A 24,659-nucleotide genomic window follows, 5' to 3' on the forward strand; every position below is an offset into this window, starting at 1 on the left:
TATCTATCTATCTATCTATCTATCATATTTCCAGGCATGCTTAACCATAATTTGAGGTTTTACCATTCTTCCTCCATCCTCCACAAGGCAAACCTACTTTTGTAGACAAAGATTTCAAAAGTAATGATATCTGGAGCTAGTCTGCAAAAATGCCTCCTGGGGTTTTTCTGTCTAAATAGCTTACAAAACAGAGACAGAAAACGGAAGTAAAGGAGTGCCTATGTTGATTACACATTCTGTACTGTATAGATCTGTATCTGCTCCAGCCTGTTACTCAGAGCTTAAAGTGTTTCTTTAATAAACATCTATTATAAAGAAACAGTTAACTAAGAAGCATTAGCAACAGCTTTTTATGAGGAATCAGAAAATGAAAGGTTTCATCAGAAAAGCTATTAACATTTATATGAACTAGATTATTTTGCAAATATATAATGTGTTTTCGTTCTAAAAACCTTACAGAAATAATAAATGGATCTCATAATCCTATTATAAAGGAGCTCCTATTTGCACTAATGTTGGAGCCCTAATTTTACTGCTATTAAAGACATTTGTTAGTTGAATCAATTCCTTTAAAAAGTAAAAAAGTACAGTAAAACAAACTTTAAACCGCTTAAGTGGTCATAAAATGATTTCATAGGTCAAACTGAAAAATGGATTTTAGGATCAGCTTCTATTGCTTTATATGCCTAAATAAAAAAAAAAGCGCAGCTTTGGCAAACAAGATTTTATTTTCCATTTTCTTTAAAGCATTCCTGCTTTAATTACATTTTGTATAGCTAGGTAGAAGGATAATGGATAATGCCATCAGTGAAAACCATCGCCATGAAGGGGTAGGTGGTACATGTCAAAGTAACATCAACCTGAATGACAGAACCCAAGCTTTCCCAGCAGAACATTGCCCAGAGCATCACACTACCACCTCTGGCTTGCCTTCTTCCCATAGTGCCTCAAGCTGACATCTCTTTCCCAGGTAAATGATGCACACGCACCTGTCTGTCCATATGATCTAAAAAAATAAAAACATGATTCATCAGACCAGGCCACCTTCTTCAATGGTCCAATTCTGATACTTCCATGTCCATTTTAGTCACTAGCTATTACAATTTGGCCCATGTCAAGATCCCTCAGATCCTTATACTTGCCAATTTTGCTTCTTCTAACACTCACCTTCAAGATCTGACTGTTCACTTACTGCCTAATATATCCCACCTCTAGATAAGTGCCATTATAATGAGATAATATGACATTCACTTCACCTGTCAGTGGTTTTAATGTTGTGACTGATCGTGTATAGCTGACATATTGTGCTAAATGGCAGTCAAACTAACAGGATTCATCTTTCCAGCTACATTTGCAGTCGGTTACTTCACCAATAAAGACCTATTTTATGTTGTGTTTCCATTATTTTGTCCACCCCTTGGACAACTTGAGGGGTTCAGCATAACACAAAGCCTCAGCTGTAAAACATTTTAAGAACAGAGCAGGCTAAATCAGCTTTTTTAATATTTCCAGTTTATTGTATATTCACGCATCTCTCACTGCACATGTAGAAAAGCATGTTTTTTTGCAAGTTGTTCATAATAATCAAAAATAAACTAGGATTCTACTTTCATTGTTTATCTTATATATGTTTGATATGATATGTGGCATTATATTGATTTTTTTAGGTGTTAAATGGTTTCTTTGTGCACTACTTTGCACCAAAAGATCTCCCAGCTGTTCCCAAGAACATCGTCTTCATTATTGACACCAGTTCTTCAATGGTGGGAACTAAGATGAAACAGGTAGGTTTTTAGTTGTGGCCGTGTATGAAGGATGTTGCTTTTATTAAGTAATATATTTTGTAATTTTATAAAAAAATGTCTTTTGTGTTTTGTAAATGTTTGTAAATGAGTTATAGTGAAAGGGGCGAATAAAGGAGGCATCTTAATGAGTGGTGAAATAATTTATTTACTAAAACAATGAACGATCATACTAAGTATCCATTTGTGTATTTTCCAATCAGTTTAGTCCAACTGAGGGTTACAGGGACTGGCAATATTGGGTGCTCTTACATCCATATTTACAGTTAGTTATAGTGGGACAATTTAGTGTTTTATTTTAATCACAAAAACTCACACAAACACAGCTGGGAAGTGCAAATGCCACATAGACATTGACTGGTCTAGGATTCTCCTAGAGCCGTTGGAATAGCAGTGCTAACTATTGCACCAGATTTCTTCCCATTTGTTAGGCTGTGATTTTTAAAATATTAGTAACAGTTATCTTAATGTAAACTAATGTAAACTTGTTTAGGAGTATCTATACTTTTGACTAATGAATACTCACAAAGCATGAGTTTAATCATAATTCTTTTGAAAAATGAAATCCATCTCATTTTTAAGCAGATATGAAGTGCATCTAGCGCTCAGTTCTGAACACATTACGAGTCACCACCGATGAGCGCGTTGCACAAACTCTCATTGGTTATAAACTGAAACACGGGCAGGAACTGAGCCTGAAATCCAAGGAATAATAATGGATGCCAAGCATTGCACTACAGTGCAGAAATGGCATTGAAAAGTGTTTCTGTATACAGTGCAAATAAATCAACAATTCTGATCTAGATGAATGGGCTAATTAGAATTCTTGTGATAGAAAAAATACCTGATTAGTTACAAAAATCACAAAAAGCATAGTGCAAAAACAGATTTTTTAACAAGACATTGGTGCTTCAAACTAATGTGATTCCATAGCAGAAGCAGCCATTCACAGGAAGCATCACTATGGTGGTTGATTTTCATAATGCCATTTCCTAATCAGTTCTTTAGTTACCTCTGACAGTAATACCTACTTGGGCAAACCACTTGCTTGTGTATGTAATCAATGAAACATAATGACTGTTACTTTTATGTCTTGAGCAAATACACTTACCAGTAATAACATTCAAACTGTGCTAAGACAATGAAAAAAATCAAAAAGTAATGCCGCGTTGATGAAAGCCACTTAATGAAGTGATGGATTTTGTTGTATTGCATCTCAGAGTTCTCTTTGTGTTCTGCTGTTTTACAGTTTAATTGTGGAACTATCCAGCATCCATGTGGGTTACAGAAATTAATTTTCAAATCACGTCATCTTATTGAGGAGCTTTCCATAGGAAAATGCTACTCAGCCCACAAACTGTGGCACAATGTGACTGTTCTCATTCTTATAAACTGTTGGTAATACTTGGCAGGCTTTTTGTTCAGAGAATGAGTAGTTTCAGAATTCTCAGGAAACAAAAAAACATTTCATTGTCTATGATAAAATTCCTATGGTCTATAAAGAGTACAAGAACTAAGGAAAGTACACTGAAATAGCTAAACAGCTGATTAAACAGAAATTTTTCTTTCCCTGGCTTTTAAAATAAAAAAGAAATAGTCGACATGTTGTTCCCAGCGATATTAATACTTTGTGGCATAGCAGGGTATAGTTTGTAAATAAGGCTTTAAAAACTGAGTCATAATCTGTGGGAAGTTCCGAGAGAGTGTAAAATCAGGCTTTCAAACGGCTTATCCCACATGTCAACAGTGGAAGAAAAAAATCCCTGGTAGCAGCATCATTTTTGCTGAGAACAAGGCCATAAAAATTCTGGAATCTGGCAAGCATTTTATAGTTGCTAAAAAAGGAGGAGCTTTGGGCACACTGCCTGTTTTTTCCGACTTTGTGTCTTGGTATCTTTTCAAGGCAGCTTCCTTAAAAATGTGTTCTAATGCCCACACCTGTTGCTCTGACTGAATGATTCTGCAAATGCTTTTGGAATGTACAGCAGTACACAGCTCCTATAGAAAAGATACTGAGGGTGTTGTGTTTATGTCTCTATTGTCTGTCCAGTTAAAGCACAACTTTTCCAACTACAGGGTCACATTAATGTCTTACAGCATAATGAAAACAGTGGTAATGATAGTGTCCAAGGCAACACAATGATTAGTGTATTTGTCTCACAAATTAAGAGTTCTGGGTTCAAATTATAGCCAAGACCCTCTCTGTGGAGTTTGTAAATTGTCCCCTAGTCTTGTTTCTCTCCTGATTCAAATACGCATGCCAAGCCTAAAGGAGTTAATAAATTTGATTCAGTATGTCATTTGATGAACTAGTGCCCCATCCTTAGCTGATTTCTGCTTTATGCCTGATGTTACTGGGTTGTTCTGATAACTAGTCAGTTCATATTGGAATTGGCATGTTCAAGAAATAAAGGAATGATGTTCTTAACATGCCAACAGTATGCCCCATGGACTTACCTGAAACATGATGCCCAAATATTGTGGTAAAACAGAAGCAAAAACACAACCCTAGATTGGTTGTCTTTATCTCTTTTTTAGTAGCCTTATGTGCTTGAGTTTAGTTGGTGTAACTCTAACAGCCTTCGAACGTGTAACAAGCAGGCTGCCGCACAGGCAGACAGTATTTTTGGTTTGTTCCCTAAGTGATTCTCTTGGACATTAAGGTCACAGTCTAAGCAGAACTGTGTTATTTCTGTCTAACTTTGGGGTGGAGTGGTGGCTCTGAGGCTAAGGATCTGTGCTGGTATGCAGAAGGTTGCCGGTTCGAATCCCTGTCACTGCCAAAAGAGATCCTACTCTGCTGGGACCTTGAGCAAGACCCTTAACCTCCAGGAGTGCTGTACAATGGCTGACCCTGTGCTCTGACCCCACGGGGTATGCGAAAAGTAACAAATTCCTAATACAAGAAATTGTATAAGGTAAAAAAAAACAAAACTTTACAGTTATCTTACACCTACTCACAGGATCTTTTTATGATGTACTGCAATAATTGGTTGTTGAAACTATAAAAGGCGGCATTTAAAATAAAGATAGGGTAATGTGTGTTGTAAAGGGTATTTCTATTCCAACCTGCTGAATACCTAGCCTGTCATGATTGTGCTCTCAAAACTGAAATTTAGTCAGCACTTGTTTTTTTTATATTTTTATAATATCTCTATGTAGTACAGTAGGTGTGTGTATGTATATATATCTACTCTATATATTGTATATAAAATCCTAAGGCTAAAAGTACGAGGGTTGTCTGGGTTCCGCGCAGAATCACTCGAAATAAGTAGCCAAGGATTTTTTTTTCTATTTTTCTCATGTACGTCGATCCTTTTTAAACTTTTTCCAAGTATTCACCGCCAACATCAATGCAGTTTTGGGCTCTTCTGACCCACGCTGCAAAACACTCGCGAAAGGCTGTCTTTGGGAGGTTGTGCAGCTGTTCTTTGACAGCTGCAATCAGTTCCTCTCGAGTTTCGAAGTTGTGGCCTCGCAGGGGTTCTTTCACCTTCGGGAAGAGCCAAAAGTCACATGGTGCAAGATCAGGCGAGTAGGGTGGCGGGTTCAAAACGTTGACACCACTTTCTTCAATGAAATGCTTCGTCGCATTAGCCATGTGGGCTGGCGCATTGTCATGATGCAAAAAGTGCCTTCGCAAGTTCTTGGACCAGCCTCTAGCCATCGCAGAAAAAACGTCAGGCAGGCACTGAGTGGTGTACCTCTCAGAGGTCACAGTTTTCCTCTCCATCAGCGAAATTGACGCGACAATGCCATCGATGTTGAAAAAGATGGCAAACATGGTGCGTTTCACCGAGCGGATTTGCCGAGCTTTGAGTGGTGGCGGCGCCCCTTTTTTCGACCAAACCATGCTCTGGCTCTTCATTTCAGGGTCCAAATTGTAGGTCCAGGTCTCATCTCCAGTGGTGATCATCTTGAAAGTCCTCGATTGGCCATTGTTGAACTTGTCAAGGAAAAACTTGCACCATTCCACGCGAGCTTGCTTTTGTTCCACAGTCAGCAGCCTTGGAACCCATCGGGCACATTTCTTTGTAAAGCCAAGATCTCGTCGAATGATGGTGTCGACAGCATACCGGGTCATCCCAAGTTCCAGGGCAATTTTCCTGATGGTCACACGACCATCTTCTTCCAGGAACTCCTTCACATGATCAGCATTTCTGCCATCAGTCGAACTTTGCGGTTTCGGTTCACGTTCTTCATCGTCAATGTTGAAGTGGCCTGTGCTGAAGCGCTGGAACCACTTAAAAACCATCATCTTCTTTGGAGCATTCTTCTTGAAGATACGAGAAGGTTTTTGGCAGCACTCTTTAGCTGTTAAACCATCAGAAAAGTCGTAAAAAATCATCACTCAAAAGTCACGCACGCACGGAGTCGGGAGCTTCACCGCTAGCGCCGGCTGCGTACTCTCAGTTCGTTTGCTTCTCCTGTTCATTCTGAAGGAAGAGAGGGAGCAAAACATCTGAACAAAAACATGCAACCACTTGAATAATCCCTCTACACAGCAGAACAGGTTTCGACAGGCTGACACTCGACAAACGATAAAATTCTGCGTGGAACCCAGACAACCCTCGTACAACGATTTTATGTGATGTTTTTATGTCACGTTTTTTGTCACGCTTTAAATTGGGCTTAATTTAATTTTAAAACCTACTTATATATGTTTGGTATCATTCTTTTCAGAATATATTGAACTTTAATGTGATGTTGTTAGATTTTCAGATTCTTATTTCATTTTTAAATTATAAACTAAAAAATATCAAGAACTCAAGTCCCGCGAGACAAGACTTTGTGCCAAGAGATTTAACCACACCCGGGGCCGGAAATAAAAGACAAAGAGTAGGACAGCTGCTGTACAGGCTTTTAAAAGTTCAAAGTGCCGCGCGAGATGCAGATCACACGGCACGGCAGCAGCAAACCAGCAGCTGATCGAGCAAAGAGGAGGCAAAAAAAACTGTATTTGTTTCCCATTGTATCACCGTTTAAGAGGGGGTTTCAAGGGCGCGACCGTGTCTCCTTGGGGTGCATTCAGCCCTTCTCTTCACAACGCGAGCAGCAGAGACGCGAAGTAGCTGGCGTATATAGACCACTTTCAGAGTGAAAGCTCTGTGTCTGTGTGTTAAAATCTTCATCTCCAAGTTTATAGCCATATGTAAACAGTATAATAAAATTCTTACTTGCTTGTCTATCCCAAACTAGTGACAGTAATACAATACCAACAAAAAACACAATAAATAAAACAACATACTTTGAAGGAAACATGTACATATAATATGTATACAAGAAACGATCCGCAGTCAGTGTGAGTGGCTGTTGAGTAGTCTTATGACCTGTGGATAAACACCCTCATTAAATCTATGCCTATGGTCTTGTGCCATTTGTCAGAAAAGTACCAGTGCATCATAGTACTATTTGCCTTTCCAAGACAGTGCACATTATATATTGTATATGCTGAACAGAATAAAGCTGTGTGCCAGTAATATTCTATGCCAGTAACGGCGCACTGCACATTATATGCTTGACTTGAGCATTCCTAGTTTTCGTACTCTTTCTCTGTACGTTTAGCATTCATTTGCTCAGTGGTCAATGCACTTGCTGATTGTGGAGCAGCTCTTCTTTTCTCCATCCTAGCGGCCCACTTCTTCTCTTCTTTCGTCGGCATGTTTCCGTGTTAAAACTGTCAGTGTTTGTGTTGCAATTACTTAGTACGTTTTCTTTCATTTTTCACTTAAGCTGGCACTTAAGTCTTCAATCTGCCTCAAGAATGATTTAAGATATAAAGAGGAAGAGGAAGTGACAGCGAAGGTGGTATGAAGGTGGGATGAGAACAGCGCCTGTATGCATGTGCTGCACGGCCACCCTGCTGGCCACTGCCGAGAGTTGATTCTACAATAAAATAAAATAAAAATAAAAAGAGGAATAACCTTGGAGGTCAATCATCACCTTGAAAGTGGATAGTAGACGTCACATAGTATATGTGTACCAAATTTCAGGTCAATAGTTCAAACGGTTTGTGAGCTACAGATGATTTAAAATCCTGGACAGACAAATGAACAGCCACAGTAGTGTATTATATAAGAACACTAACTTCACCAAGATCCATAGTGCATTACAGTTCTGAGCCGAACAAGTGCCATGCCAGGAACGAATGAACCCAGTGAGGATGGGTGCCTGAGGATATAAAAGCCATAGTGAACTTTCTTAACTATAGCTGAGATGTGTTGTGCTCACTTAGGGTCTTCGGTGAAAAAAAATTTAAAACTGCGGACCCTCCATAGCACTCCAATTATATGGGAGTGGTGTCTGCCTACTGCTTCCTGAAATTTATGAAAAACTCCAGCTCCCAGTGCCACTGTGTCAAAATGCAAATCTCATCTCGGGTGATAAGGTCTACAATGGTGGTGTATCTGTTCCCTGTGGACACAATAACTGCAAACTGAATTACTCACTCTATTTAAAACTTGGCAGAACTGTAAAATACTAGAGGCCTATTGATTTTGAGCTAACTTGTTTCAAAAGAGTTTGCATTTTTTGTTCCCTAGCTGTTGCACATGTAGGGAGGAGAATTACAGTTTTTCGACATACTACTATGATTATTCAGTTTCATTCCACATTACCACATATGGATCTCCTATACTTTAAATTCTAGATTCACAGCTTTATATAGGGAATCAGCTGGTCATGGTAGATTTTCTAATTTGTTTTGCCAAGTGAATATTGAACAATGTATTAAATGTACAAAAAAATTAATTGGTATTTAGCAACTGCCGAAAATCTGCATAATTTAGAAATTTGCACCCAGCAATCTGTGAAAAGACACAGAGGGTTTGAGATAGAAAGTGAAACCTCAGCCTTTTGTTTCTATAGTCCAGTTACCTTGGCACTTCAACACACTTCCCATTTAAAAGAAATATTGTTAAAGGTATTAACTGTTTGAATGCAGGTGTCCAGTAGCACCTCAGAAATATTTCAGATTGTTTATCCATCCACAATTCCATTCATTATGCACAATACAGTCCCAATTCAGGAACAAGCGAGACCTGGAAGGGATCCTGGCAGCAACAAGCACAAAGCAGGACTACACACAGCCCTTCACAGAGCTACACTCTCACTTGGACTTCCACCGTTTCCATGTAGTCATTAAATTTTTAAGTATTAATTAGACATGTGACAAATGAATGAAAGATGTGTCGTAACAATGAAAGACATGTCATAGCACAGGGGTGCTCATGAATCATTTGTTTGAAAGCCAGAACAATTACAGAAGTACAGAAGCCCAGCAAAATTAAATTTTTACAGGCAATAACAATTCCTTCAAGAGTAACTAGATAATTGATTAATTTATTGGTGTTGTTATTTGGAAGATATTATACTAATTATTTAAACAGTTTGAAGGTTGACAGAGAGGAATTTAAAAAGTATAAATTCTCCAATATATACACTGGCTCAGTAACTCAGTCAGACCTTCATTACAGTATGTATACATTTAAACAGAAAAATAATTATGTCTTGGTCTTAATTTTAAATATGCCTCAAATAAAGAATGAAAAATTCATAAGTATGTCAACATATGTCTCGGCAAAGAAAAGCCACTCCTGATTACCCTGGAAACATTAAATAAGCAAATAAATGAGCTCTTGGCCAAAACTGAGTAATATAAGGTAAAACAGAGCAATGACAGTGTCACAGCCTGGACCGTATCCAAATGTAAGAAATGCTTTCAGTTGAAAACAGCAGCTGTTTTAAAATGCTCTGGAAAGGAAACATCTGTGCATGCTGATTGATTTTTTCCCCCAAAACTTTAACATAAACCAGCAACATAGAGATTATAACCTGTGCCCATTTAAAAAGGTAGGGCTACTTTAACAAAAGTTTTTTTAACGTAAAATAGAGCATTCTTTTCTTTATTTGTCTCCACAGTCTTTATTAAGTGGACTATTTTCTATTTGAATATTAATATAGGGCAACATCATCACTCAGTGTTTTGTACTACTGTCCTGGGTCTGAATCCAGGCCTTGCAATTATCTGTGTGTGTAGTCTGCATGTTCCTCCCATGTTTTTGTTTTCTTTTTTTTCCATGCATTGCTTTCCTCCCACATGCCTTACATATTCTGGTCCGTTCAATTGTCTTAATTATTTTGTACAGTAACTCTTAATTGTTTTTGAGTGAATAGTTAAACATAATCTAATAAAGACCCATGCACTATATTCTAAGTGGGCACTGTAAATTGGCTCTGTTTGAAGTGCTTTGTGATATACTGGTGGCCCATCCACGGATAGGTTTTGTGTTGTGTGTGATGCTGACAGGGTAGGTTTCACATTCCATGACGGGATTATCAGGGTTTGTATAGATGAATGAACATTAAAACCCCACAGAATCAACACCTTCAGGAAAAAAACACATGTTATTTTTCATGTATTTTCTCTTTATGTGCCAAAAATATACAACAATGTTATGCAACATTATGTCAGGGTCATAATTATATTTATTTTGATTGTTTTGTAATATTAGATGTTTATTTGAAATTCACAAACTCAGCAATGTTACAGTCTACTTTGTAAAATTCTCTTACTGAGTGAAGATGTTAATCTTTTTAGTGTCATGGCAAAAGAAAGCAGTATTTTTCATATTCCTTTCATTTTTCTCAGTTGAGTTAAAACAGAAGCTATTTTTATGTGTACTGTATCTATGTTCACATAAAAGGCAGCTTGTTGAGTGTCTTCTTATTGTTTCTAACAGGCTGACCTTTACTATACTAAATGGTTACAAAGATTTCTTATACTTTCTAGTATGCCTATGATTTATTATTTTGGATTAGCTTAGTGTGCTTTTTGTTCAGACAGCTTAGAAAAGGTATGTCTTATTCAACCGTTCAAGTGTATTCTTAATTTCAATATGCAAATTAAATTTCTCCTAATTTGACAATGCTAAAAAAGTTGTAGTGTAAAAGTATGCAAACATTGAATACTCAAAAAGTAATATACATTTTTTGTATAATATGTATATATTTAAATATTTATCTCTCTATTATACAAAAAAATCTTGGAAGGTTGGAAAGAGACATGATTTTCTCAGAGGGACACTTTCATGTCCTGCGAGACGAGTCTTTGTGCCAAGAGATTTAACCACACCCAGGGCCAGAAATAAAACAAAGAGTCGATGACAAAGAGAAACGTCATAAATAATTTTAAAACATTGGCGCGATACACAGGCAGAGCAGGTTAGAGATAATGGAAGTACGAAAAAGTCTCAAAAAAAGGATAGTAAAGATTGCATTAGCACAAACAAACGGAAATTATTACTCGGTGAAATAACGGAACAGTGAAAAGAGATCGAATATATTGTTTGGATTTAAAATTTAAGTTGGTGACTTGTAGATTGTATAATTCGTGTTGCCATCAGGGAAAAAAAAAGTAGTGTTTTTTCCCAATGAAGATGCGTATCCGTGAGAATTAAAAGATTTGTTGTGTGGTGAAAGTGAAATCCCGCAAGAGAAATCATTTCTCATTTGTGTGAATACTATTGTCAGACACATTTCTTGTAGAGAGAAAGAAACGATATTCACTCACGGGCAGTTATACATTACGTTGTCACAATGTAATTCCAAACACGGAATCAAAATTCAATGCAATATTGATGAAAAGGTAAAAGCAAAAAGAGATTGAATATATGTACATAAATGATATGACAGAAGTGCTCCACACAAGGTGCGAATCACGCGGCACGGCAGCAGCAGCAAGCCAGCAGCTGATCGAGCAAAGAGGAGGTAAAAATAAAAAAACTGTGTCCCATTGTATCACCGTTTAAGAGGGGGTTTCAGAAGAGCGACCACGTCTCCTTGGGGTGCGTTCAGCCTCCCCCCTTCACAACGTGAGATGCAGAGATGTGAAGTGTCTGGCGCGTAGCACAGGCTGGGGGGTTGTTGGCGAGCGAAGCGAGCAGGGGGCAAAGACTTCCTAGTACTTAAAAAAAAAAAGTATTGTAAATTCAGGTATATAACGATGGCTTGGTAGTGCAGTGGTTAGTGCTGCTGCTGCAGTATGTGTAAGTTCTTTGGCTGGTTTGGTACTATTGTCAGCCTTTCTTAAGAGATTCCTGAATATAAGCATTTTCATTCTACTATGTACAAAATGAACTGGCAAAAGCTCTTTCTTGTCTTGTGCTGATGATATACATTATAGTACCTCTATCCCAAATTAAGTAGGTTTGAGAAGGTTATGTTTTGTTAAATATATCTTATCTTCCTGGAACCTTCTTCATCCTGTTCAGCATCATATTTGGCTATTTCAGCATTATTGGGAGCACGAAATGGAAAGAAATCCTGGATGGTGCATAAGTTCATTGCAGAACAAAATCACCTGCACACATTGAAACTCTGGGCCAGTTATGTCTGTGTAAAATCATAGCAGCTACAGAAAAATGCCATACAACATACAAATTCCACTTAGACAGGTTTGAATCCAGTCTTCTAAAGCTATGAGCTAGCTTAGCAAAAACAGACTGATATAATAATAATAGTGAATGATAGCCTATTTTATTGAATTTCCTTGGTTTTCTGGATTGTAGTGCTGCTAAAGCATTGTTGTACCACCCAGACATTATAGATGGGAAAAATCTTGTTAATGTGCTACAGATATAAATTACTGTGTACATAAACTTTTTATAAATTAAGAGAGACTTAAATTGCATTTCTGTAATTACTCTTGGCTCTTCTGTTATCCATTTAGCTTATATTTAATGACATTAAGCCAGCACTTGCCTTGTTTTGATTTTACATAGCCTGCAGTCTGTTATACATGACTGCTATAAAACCCCCTCTAACTGATATGCTGTAAAAATGTTCATTTAAAAATAGAAAAGCTTCCGTACACACTGTTTTGCCAAGATAAATGGATTGTTAGGGTTCAGCATTTCATTCCTAATTCAGATGTTTTGTTGAAACACACAAATCTCTTATACCTTGGAAGAATGCGCAGATGCTTTATTGCCCTATGTGTGCCCATTTAGAACGTTGCTATACAATATAAGAATAAACTAAATTCAGTTTACGCACACACAGAGAGAGAGATTATCATCAAGATGTACATTAAGACATTCACCTGATATACAGTATCAATCAGTCTTCATGGAGTGTAGCATCATCAGGTGCTTTATAATGTGGATTAGCAGTACAATTGAAAGCAAAAAGATATTTCAAATATATGGTAAATGACAGGAAGAAATGCTGCAAAAAATTCAGAAAGGCTAAAAGACATTAACATCAGAAGTTTTATAAATAACATTATAAATGAAATATTGTTCCAATGGATACAGAAGACCACAAAGATAGCTGATGAACATATGCAAAAGAGAAACTGTGGGATTCTCATTGTTTTTGAACATTAACAAAAAAGTACAGACATAAGGAAAGACTGGCAGAGAGTACAGTAGGAAGCATTTGCCGATCATCAGGATAAAACATTATTGTTTAGTGGCTGATGGACACAAGGAACACAACTGTATAACAGAAGCCACATGATTTGACAGGTTGCATCATGTTTGCTGAATCTAACCCTAAACTCATTTTAACTAAACTATTATACAAGTAGGCAAATTTAACTATTCAAAAACTCTACACAATGTTGCAGTTTTCTGGTGATAAGATGTCCAAAGCAAATCGTACGTCCAAAAGTTTAAAAGTATGAGGCTGATGAGACTTGATGACGTCGCATCACTGTGTGCTTTGGCTTTAAATTGTCCCCACACTGCTCATGTTTTAATCTAGGCCATTGGCCAATTCATTCTCTTAGGCATTGAAAAACAGATACAGTCATATTCAGCCTTTATCCCCTCTCCTTCTCTCTCATCTTTGATTTACGACAACTCCTGAAAGCTGCAGATTTTTGTGTGTGTTTTGTTTTTCAACAAAAAGACTATATCTTTCAATTTAAAAATGTACTTGGCTAGATTTTCAGTGCATGTCTTTTAAGTTTTCACATTTTATTATTGCATTGTATTAGATAAAGAATTATAAACAGGTCTACTCCTTTTGAGTGAGTCATAATTTGGAACTAAGAAAGATTATGGGACAGAAACACTAAAACATTGTGTTGAACGTGGTTTTATCTTGATTAGAACTATTGTCTTTATGATCAAATTAAAATAAGAATGCAATAATTGAGACATATTCTGTTCTTAGTGCTTGTACTACTTTTGTATAGATTTTTAACTAAACTGCTCTGTTTTGGATTTCCACAGACTAAAGAAGCCCTTTTCACCATCCTAAAAGACCTACGACCTCAAGACCACTTTAACATTGTCAGCTTTTCAAACCGCATTAAAGTATGGCATCAAGGGAAGCTGGTACCTGTATCACCAGATAATATCCGGGATGCAAAAAAATTCATTTATCTCTTAAACCCCACTGGAGGTAGGGGAAAGCACAGCATGTCTCCCAAAAGTAGAACATTAGTGGTATTAAATTCACTGTTTTATATTTAAAGTATAATGTATAACAATGTGGCAACATTCCCATTAAAAGTCATTATGGGACACTAATCAAACTTTCTAATGAAAGACATAATGGTAGAGAAGTCAAGCTCTGACTTTGCATAGTATTGCTGTGTAAATAAAAATAGAGTCTGTGATAATAGCTGAACCCTGAAGTAGTGGACCAATTGCTTGAGCACCATCTTAAGAAATCAGGATTGTCTAAAATGCAAATTTTCAAATCTGAATGTCAGTTATGCACTCAATCATCACTAGAGTGTCCTTAAATCCATGGTGGGACACCACTGTTGTTATCTGTCTATTCTAGTATCTGCATTAACATGTCACAAATGTGGTGTTTGTGATTGTGCAGCTTGGACTGTAGCAAGCCTACATTGTGTCCAGTTTAGGAAAGTGTCCAGCGTAATTCACCTTTGGGACTCAAAAACACCACACATGCATAAGTAGAAAACACACATATAAGAGTATAATCTGGAAAACATTCTTGAATGGCACAAGGCTAGAACAGCATGTATCATGATTTGAGGTATTATAGCCTACTAGCTGTGTAAGCCCATGCTGTAAAAAGCCCAGGGTCCTAGAAACTATTGAAATTGACAGGAAAAAAAACTGAAATGTAGAGATGTCTGGTAATTGAAAGGAACTACTCTGGGCATCTCTCTCCTAGGAGGATCCATTTTGCCGACGTTCTCATCTCTCTTGTGTATTAGTGGCGGGAAGAAAAGTAAAAGGGATACCGTTTTGCTGATGTTAACAGCTAAGCAACTTTGTCTTTCTTCTAAGGTTTCATTTTGCTGATGTGCTGGCCTCGCTGGTGTTATTAACGGCTAAGCGAGTTTTCTGTGTCCTCGGAGGAGGAGACCTTACTCCGACTCCACACCTCACATCTGGGCCGGACAGACAGACACACACACTTATACGTGTAGACTTTTATATATATAAGACAATTACTTATGAAGCCTGTTATTATTTTGTAATATGATAGAGTAAAGCCACAGACAGTTGCTGTCTCCCAGGAATGCCCTTGTGACATCAGCACCCTTCACCTTCTCTGACATGGGTCATTGTGAATTTATGCTATGACACTTGGAAGATATACCATATATTAACAGTCTCTATATGTTCAGGGTTAATAAATTGTTACTTAGTCATTGTTTTGAATAATTTATAACTTTAAATTACCTGTGTGTTATGTTTGTTTTCACCCGAGGTGGAGCACTGCAACTTTATAATAATAAGGTGCTAGTCAGAGTATTCAGGACAACATCCTGTTTTGATGTTGATAGTGACATTGTCTATAGAATTAAACTAAAACCTGCATTGTAGTGCTAATGTTTTCCCATTGAACTTAAGCAAGCAGATTTCATGCATTTTTATTTAGAAATAAGAGAACTCTCCTTAGTTTAGAAAGCCCATTAATCATTTACATTTTATATAGCACAATTAACAGCATGCACTATTAAAGAAGCTTTACAGAGAAAACAGGATTTTTATAGTAGTCTGGTAAAAGAAAGACCTATTTAATGATTAAAAGATGGTTGTCTTCAGCTAATAGTCTTAGTTCTGTTTAGAATTTATTGTAAGGTGCTAAAATGTCCCAGCCCAAAAGAGACTTTAGTTACTATTTAAATTCTTAATGAAGTGTGTAATAAAATAATAACTTGTCAGCTCACAAATGAAAGTGGTGAAATTTAAAAAGGGAGTAAGTCACGTCTATGCCAACTGTTACATTAAAATCCTTCATCAGGAAATCAGGGCAAAGAGGAAAGCTATTTCAGGGTACATTATAACCAAATTTTGCATAGTATTCCTAATCAAAGGTGAGAGTAGGTGCATGGAGTAAGTTACTAAGTACCAGAGTTGTTAGTCGTATTTACAGATAATGACTCAGCATTGATGAGCTCAACTCTGCAAAATGGCCCAACTTGCCTCAAGAAATCGTTTTAGTTTTTTATAATTGCTATGATGCACTCATTTAAAATGTTTGCCGATGGGCGATTGACTGCAGATGTAATTTTAGTCTATGATAACATTTTTATTCATTCAGGCTGTATGTTCTTTAGCTCCTTTTACAACAACACAATTATAAAATATTTTCCGTTAATGACATTTTGAAAGACAAAATAAAGCAAATTGGCTTATATGACTCTTGAACATTTATGCCTTAACTCTTTAGGTAATTTACAGTATAATACATAATAAATTGGGCATTTTGTGATCATATTAGGATGTCACTGCTGTTAGAGGAGTATAAAAATGTGACCAAGTATGGCACCTCTGATAAAGATAGTGTAATTAACAGGAGTCAGAAGATAACTGAAACCTGAATTTAAATTAAAAGTGTAGACTATAAAGCATTCTCTGTGATGCCCAGAGGGTTTTTTCTACTTTGATCTTCTTGTTGTCCTGATTCTGCTATGTTCATCAGGTATATTTTAGTTTCCATGCTTCAAGTGTTATACTAGTCAGCTATGTTGGTGGTCTGGATCCTCTTTGCTGGCACTGTAGTTTACCGACCAAGTTACAGTGTTGTATGTTCGACATTTCCAGTGGTGCACAGTCATTGCACTGATTTTTCTTTTGTTTAAGTGCTCCTTGACTAACAAAGTAGTAGATATTTTTAAGCAGTGCCAAGTAACATATAAGATTGCATGTAATTTCCAGCTTAAAAAAAATAAAATGTTCATCTTTAAGATCAATGAGGTTCTTAAACATTGCTTATTGAATGTGTTTTTTAGGAACAAATATAAATGGAGGCATTCAGACAGGAACCGCTTTATTAAGCGACTACAATGCCCAAGTGAAGGATACTCAAAGGAGAGTTTCCTTGATCATTTTTCTGACTGATGGACGTCCCACTGTGGGAGAAATTCAGTCTCCCAAGATAGTTAACAACACCAAGCTTGCTGTTCAAGAGAAAATCTGTGTGTTTAGCATTGGCATTGGCAATGATGTGGATTACAGACTACTGGAACACTTGTCTTTAGAAAACTGTGGCATGGTGCGAAGGATTCATGAAGAAGCAGATGCAAAAACAATGCTCAAAGGGTACGTGATTAACTCATTTTTAAATTAACTGTGGAAGTCACTCATTAAAGATTACAAAAGTCATAATATTTGATCTCTTTCTGTCATCGATTTTTAAATTAATGTTGAATGTTTGAATGTATAATGTAAATTATACATTAAATGGAACATAGACCATCTTGCTCAGACTAGTTTATAAAAAAAGATTCAGGCACATAAACAGTGAATCCCTACTTTTAAACTGTTACATTCACCAAAGAACATTGACATTTTTTTAATCGATGTGCAAACTCCACTAATAGTATGATACTCTGTCCATCCACTTAATGCTGCTGGGATAAATTCTACCAGAATCCCAAAAACAAAATCCCTCACCAAGCCTGTTTTGAAGAAAATGAATCAGATAAGCAAATGTTTTCTAAAATGTGCCATTCTATTGAAAATATCAAGGTGAGCCAAATTAAATACTTAAATAATTACAGATTATAAGTAATCAAAATATTCTATTATAAGTCTTACACATGAACTGTATCTCTATCCAGATTTAGTCTCTAATCAGTGATGTCAACTTTATTGTGGCCTTTCCATGCCAGAGCTGAAAGAAAATTCAGTAAATCTCAATATTCTAGGTCTTTTATTTTAAAGTTGCTGTATGAAGACTCAGTCCTGTTTTGACACAAAGCTCTGTAGGCTTTATTTTTCAAAATTTTTAAATCTTCATTGGAAATATGTCTACAAAGATAGTGTTCTATTACTATACTGCACTCGGCCATCCAACAACCTAAATTAGCACAGAGTAATGTTTGAATGGGTCCAGTTTTCCCAACATCCATTGACTTTCTGAACGGCATATCTAGTTCAGGGTCATAGAGAGGTACCGTAGTGCCTGTCCTGACAGCATTAGAAACATAGCAGGAACTAACCCTGAATGGGGTGTCATACTCGTGCTGGAAAATTTAGCCACAATTGACCTAACCTGCATGTCTTTGAGATGTGGGAGAAAACCCGAATACCCCAGTGAACACTATAAGTCACATTTTATTGCAAACGTTTTGTTGAGTTAAATTCCTTGTTGTAAAAAAGTGTGTCCTGTACTGAGGTCATTTTTGTGTCTTGTCGAATGACAAGAAAAGGACTGCATGTTTACTGTACTGGACTCCATGAGTAAAAATAGCATATTATGAGGGAAATGTTGATTTAATGTAAGTATTCATACTAACAATAGTAATTATAAAAGTATAATTGAGTAACTGACTGAAGATAGTCAGTACATTGATGAAGTAATAAGTAAATCAGTGCGTAGCATGTCTTTACTGTTGATTTTTGTTTTACTGCAGATTTTACGATGAAATTGGCACTCCTCTTCTTTCGGATATTCACATACACTATACAGATGACATGGTCGATTATGTAACCCAAAACCTTTTTATCAACTACTTTAATGGATCAGAAATTGTCATTGCTGGAAAATTATCAAATCCAGACGCAGACACACTGCATGTCCAGGTAACTGCCAGCAACAGTGACAAGAGCATTGTGTTGGAGTCTAATGTACCTCTGAAAAACAAAGAAAAAGAAGTGCAGAAAACTATTGCCAGCTTGGAAAAGGTAAATGAAGAAAACAACTACATTGAACGACTTTGGGGATACCTAAGTGTTAAGGAGCTACTGAAGTCTAGAATAAGGAGCACAACCAGCAAGCAACGTGAATACCTTTCAGACAAAGCAAAGAACCTGTCAGTTAAATACAACTTTGTAACCCCGCTGAGCACCATGGTAGTAGAGCTGCCTGACATACAAATGGACAGACCCAATGCTGATGAAGCAAACCTGAATGACCACGATTACGGTGGAAAACCACAGAGTTTGCATAGGAACGAGAAACAACCAGGTAATCAAGTCAGTAACTCTTCTCTGCTCTGAAACCAAGAATTTTCAAAATCCATTTTGGTAGGGTCAGTATTTTGGGAAACTGAAGCCAGCCCAAAGAGCAATGGTTCTGGTCTGGATGAGAAAGCAATTCATTGCAGGGATTGCTTAAAAATGCATAAAATAAAGTTAATTAAAGAAATAAATGAAATATTAAATACCTGGAACTATAATAATCAGATATTCATGCACAGCATTGGTTTATGGCTGCAGTGGAGTGACCTCTCATGTCCAGGGTATGTTCTTGCTTTTTGCTTTAAAGTTTGGCTTCTTCTGCCTGTGTCTGAGATTGTAGCATTAATGGATACTGTAGATGAATATGTATAATGATAATCTCTTTCTGTAGCCATATATCTAAGCAACAGAAGTGAAATTTTGATACTGAGGTGTCTGAAACTAACACAATATTACATTATTAATTTTCTACTACATGTGAGGACAGAAGGAGAAAAGACAGTAGTATCTATTCAAGGAGCAATATGCTACTAGCATTGTGTGTCAAAAAACTTTATTTTATATAGCAGCTTTTTGTAGCAAATGCCACTTCAAAGCACTTTACAAGTGCAAAACCATTATACAAGGATTTAACATATTATTTTTTACATTTAAAGTACAGGCAGGTTAGGTGGCTTTTTCAGGTGCAGTAACTGATCCATAAACTTTGTTAAGGCCAAGTTAACTTATCCACTGCAACACACTTTTAGACTACATAGCATAGCATAGCAATAACTGTATATTGAAGTATTGCATGTGTTACTTGTATTCAAACTTTTGTCTTGCTGCAAATGCTTTTGTCATTTCCAAAATCTACCATGTTGTATGTCATCACAAATACCTTGTTTGTAATGTTAAGTATGCTTTAACCAGATTTTATTTGTATTCCAGCATTTATTCACAGGTAAATTGGGGCATTAGCTTTACCGGTAGTATGAAAATTTTGGAAATTATTTACATACAAAACTAATAATCTGAGCACAAAAGGATTTGGAACATTATTTAGATATACAACTAATAATCGGAGCACAAATGGACTAGTATCCATAATTTGTGTACCTTTTTCGGGTTCAGGGTAGCATGCAACTACATAATAATATTGCTTTTGTAAGTTAACGTTGCTAAAACGATTTTATATTAACTCTAATAATGTATTGTGATGCCACACCAGGAGGGAAATGAGGTGCCGGAGAAGAAACAGTGGTAGAGGAAAGGGACAGGGTCCATCCCAGCTGTAAGAGAGAGATTTTGCACTAGCAATACAACCAGGCCGTAAACTAACATGCCAATTAGGGAAAATAGACACCACAAAGAGTAACAAAGACTGTAGGAATAGTGGCACAAGAAAGAGAGATGTGCATCTTAAGAGGAAAAGAGTAATGCTCCATCAGAGTGATACTGCCAGGAATGCCTGATCCTCCTCTGTTTTAGCTTGATATCTGATCATCTGTGATGTGCACCTAAAACAAAAGGCAGCAACTAACCTCAACTGGTAATAGGAAGTAATGTCAAAACCAGCTATACAGCTGTTACATGTAATCTCATACCCGTCTCGCTGTCTTTATTATAGCCATCATACTAAATCCAAAGGACCTCTAACGGCAGACAGCTTTGCTGACCAGGACTATCTTTCACTTTTAGTCCTTCATATCAATCCAATTTAGCACCAATAGAGGCCATCACAGAGCATCCTTCCATTTCTTTGAGGCACTGCAGCCATAGGCGTAGTAGTAATAAATCAGATGCTGCAAACTTTTACTTAAAAATCATATTTATTTGCATAATAATCAATATAAGCTATATAAGCAATACAAAGAATTACACAACCTGGGCAGGTCCACTCAGTCTTTATTCAGTCCCAGATGACAGTTCCCAGATAGCCTAGTTCCTTAGCTATAGATTATATATCCTAATTTGAAAATGAAAAGATTTCTTGCCAGAGAGAGCGCCTTTGACTGCTCTTAAAGTGTCCATACTCAGCTAAGTGGCTCCTTGTCCACTTTTACAACTAAGCTAAACTCTTTACAAATGTGTCAGAAAACTCCTGGGCAGAGTGGATAGTTAATGATTCATTAATCACTAAGTCAGGGTCACTTCCCATGGGATTCAAAAGCTGCACTTTTTGACTAAGCACAATCCTCTGAATCGTGCTTTGCCTTTCAGCTTTCCCAGAATACACTGTACTTCTGTTCAGCATGACAAGACTTTCAAGCTGTGGCCTGTTTCCTGAAATGTGTCAGTTAAAAAAATGTTAAAGCATCCCCGAACATCTTCTAGGAAAGACAGCGCTAGAATGAGACTACAAAAGACTGGCATTAGACACAAATGCCTGCTGGTCAGCAGGGAGCATTGCATAGTCCCAGGTTGGGAAGAGTTGGAAACACATTACCTTCTTAATAGTAGAGACCAGAAGAAGGCCACTTTAGCTCATTAGTTAAATCCAAATTGAACAGGTTACCTTTTTAAGATGAACAGCCTATGAACAGTTTAAAAATACTGATCATTTGAGAGTCCCTGAGCACTAATGGGTGTAAGGGTACCAGTAGCCACTAAAGAGCATTCTAAATAGATGCATGCATTCTTATTTTAAGGGTTTGTGGCAAGAGATTTAATTTTAGTTCTGTGAATGAGACAAAGGCTGGTTTATATGTGCATGGCAGCAGAAATAAATCTTTAAAAAGTGAATGACACCTCTATTATAAATTAGTCCTGTGCAGCCCTTCAAGCTAAGCTAAAGTAATAGTTATAGCAAGCGGGTGGGAGGTTAATAAAATGAAGAGCCCGGTCCTGATCTGGAAATGAGTCACCTCAAGCTTGTGTGGTGAGAAGACACAAAAGCTAACTGATGTGAGGAAGAGACTTAAGAGTCTTAAGAGAGAAGGAGGGCATGAGAAAGAGTTGAAGAAAAGAGTGGTATTCATCAGACAAGCAAGTGACAAGCCTTTTCATTTGCACTTTGTGTTCTTGCTGCCCTTTTCTCTCCTTTCTGTGGTTTACTTGTAATAGAGACAAACATTTTGATATTCTGGCGAGTTTGGCATTATTCTCAGTGGAAAGGAATGCTTGTTGGGATAGGCTCCAGCAATCCAGCAACCCTGTGCAGGGTCAGTGGGTTTGTAAAGTGGATGAATGGATGGAAGGAAAGTGATGTCACAAGTTGTCCCACTCCTGTTATAGTGGCCTTACAATTCTTGCAGCATCAGACTGACTCTAGCGTTGAATCGACACCTACAGTTTTTCTATTAAGGCAATTATATAAACACGAGGAAAGCATTATGGTGTAGAAGCTAAGTCATAAGAATTTAAACAATAAATTTGGCAGCTCAATCCCTACTTCTTACTTACTGCCTGACCCAGAGCAATTCACTAATACTACCTGTACTGCTATTGTCCAAAATTAATAAACAATCCAGCAGCTCTTCTGGGTGGGACATTGTAAAGTACAAACACATGAGATGGCAGTCAGCCTTCCAGCATGTCACTAGGATGACAAGTATATGCTTCTGGTTATATACAGATAATGTTTTCATTAGTAAGTAAAGGTTTTTTGAATCAATTAATCAGTGTAAGCACTCTGAGCCAGTTTTCAGTGAATAGTGCTATATCAGAATGAAATGATTTGTGGGGTCGGGTTAGAAGCCAAGCAAAATGACACCTTTTATTGGCTAACTAAAAAGATTACAATATGCAAGCTTTCGAGGCAACTCAGGCCCCTTCTTCAGGCAAGATGTAATGAGGTGGGGTTGAAACGATTAATTTGCCATCTTGCCAACTTTATTAATATACTAGCTGAAGTACCCTGTGTTGCCTGAGTATATTTGTAGAAAGGGCTAAGGAAATGAAGCAAAGGTTTATTATTTTTTTTAAATGATGACCCAGTTGTTATTGCTAGCTGTCCCTTTATCAATGCCTCTGTTTGGTGTTGTGAGTTGAGAATTTGTTCTTTTTGGGTCCATATTAATTCTAGAATTTCAGTAACCGCTTGCTGCATTATATCCATGAACACTGTCATGTCTGACTTGTCCTCTTTGTTCAAGGTGGACAGTTTGTAGTGCTTAAATTATGAAGAAAATCCTACAAAGCAGCAGTTAAACAACAAGACTTTGAGTATACTTTGTGATGTGTTACACTTCTACTCTCAATCAATCCTCACCCAACACCCCCGCACAAAAACACACAATATTCCTTTTTATATTACAGTGGATGGAAGCAGCATGCAGTATTGTTTGGGAGATAAATGAATACAGTAAGTGTAGCTTCTTGAGCATAGAAATATGAGTTGTGAGAAAGAACTATCTTATAAACTTTAATGGGGGAGTTTCTGTAGATTGGTGTGTATAAACTGCGTACGCATCAAGGGACTACATGGACTTGAGAGAATGGATAGATGGGTTTGTTTGAAAAGCAAGGTTCCGACTTCAGAGTATCTCAAATGCCAGCCAAGTTTGTGTAGCATAAGGAACATCTGTAAGCCACTGCATTCAAGTGTTTGACTTCAAAGTTTTGTGTGTGACCATCAGGGTTTTGGACATTAGTCATGCACACAAAGACTCAGTGTAACTGTGCCAGCTGAAGGGTTATATGGTTGTGACATTTGAAGCAGATCAAGACTCCAGTAGCAGCATTAGGAAACTGTTTCAGTCTGGTATTGTGTCATATGGAGAGGCATTGAGAAAAGAATGGCAGTCTTCCAAGAAGGAGGCAGTGAAGCCATGGCAAACAACTTGTGATCGAGAGACACAGAGAGTGAGAGAGAGTCTCTGAAGATGTTGTAGAGTCACCACAAAAAGGAAGGATGCCAAATGAAAAGACAAGGGTCTTTCTACAAAACTCCAATGATAGATTTCTGAGCAGCTTCTCCGGCCACTGGACCTTGCAACCTAATTCAGTTGCCTATGGCTGGAGGTGTAAAATATAGGGTCATAGGACAAGAGGAGAGGAGAGGAGGAGAGGTTAGGAGCACGTGCTGATACAGTTAATTGCCGCACCCACCACATGACAAACCAACTTAGGACACCAGGTTAGGACCCAAGTGTTCAACAATTAACGGATGTATGGACAGAGTTTATCTTGTGACTTCACTAAGAAGAAAACAGTTAATTGCAGTACTGGAGTTGCATATTTATTTGTGAAATAGTCTAAGCTTCAGAAGGATCTTCATAACTCTGTTTTATTTACACCCTAATTGTTCAAATCTGAAATAGAGCATTGGCTCATTTATTTGCTTTTTGTCCACATTTATATTGCCATCAAGTAAATACTAGATGTTCTGAACCAGAATCAAAAAACTTTTCTTACAGATTTTTCTATGTAATATTTGCTGCTGCTCCCTAGAAGTGGCTTCAGAAAATGAATTATGGATGGATGGAGGCTGCTGCCTCATCATGATTGATCTCAAAAATTGTTTCCTTATTCA

The 24,659-nt window shown here is 37.2% G+C and overlaps 1 protein-coding gene across 2 annotated transcripts in view; it reads left to right on the plus strand.

The window, feature by feature from the left end:
• The window catches only part of itih5 (inter-alpha-trypsin inhibitor heavy chain 5), a 57,396-nt gene that overhangs the window by 13,507 nt on the left and 19,230 nt on the right, over window positions 1–24,659 (plus strand). For both annotated transcript variants that reach the window (XM_028814045.2, XM_028814055.2), the window contains 4 exons: window positions 1,668–1,784; window positions 14,042–14,213; window positions 17,032–17,341; window positions 18,658–19,211. In XM_028814045.2, the coding sequence (XP_028669878.1) occupies window positions 1,668–1,784; window positions 14,042–14,213; window positions 17,032–17,341; window positions 18,658–19,211 (1,153 nt within the window). The remainder of the gene's footprint in view (window positions 1–1,667; window positions 1,785–14,041; window positions 14,214–17,031; window positions 17,342–18,657; window positions 19,212–24,659) is intronic.

The sequence above is a fragment of the Erpetoichthys calabaricus genome, chromosome 1 (assembly GCF_900747795.2).
Source record: "Erpetoichthys calabaricus chromosome 1, fErpCal1.3, whole genome shotgun sequence".
Lineage (NCBI taxonomy): Eukaryota > Metazoa > Chordata > Cladistia > Polypteriformes > Polypteridae > Erpetoichthys > Erpetoichthys calabaricus.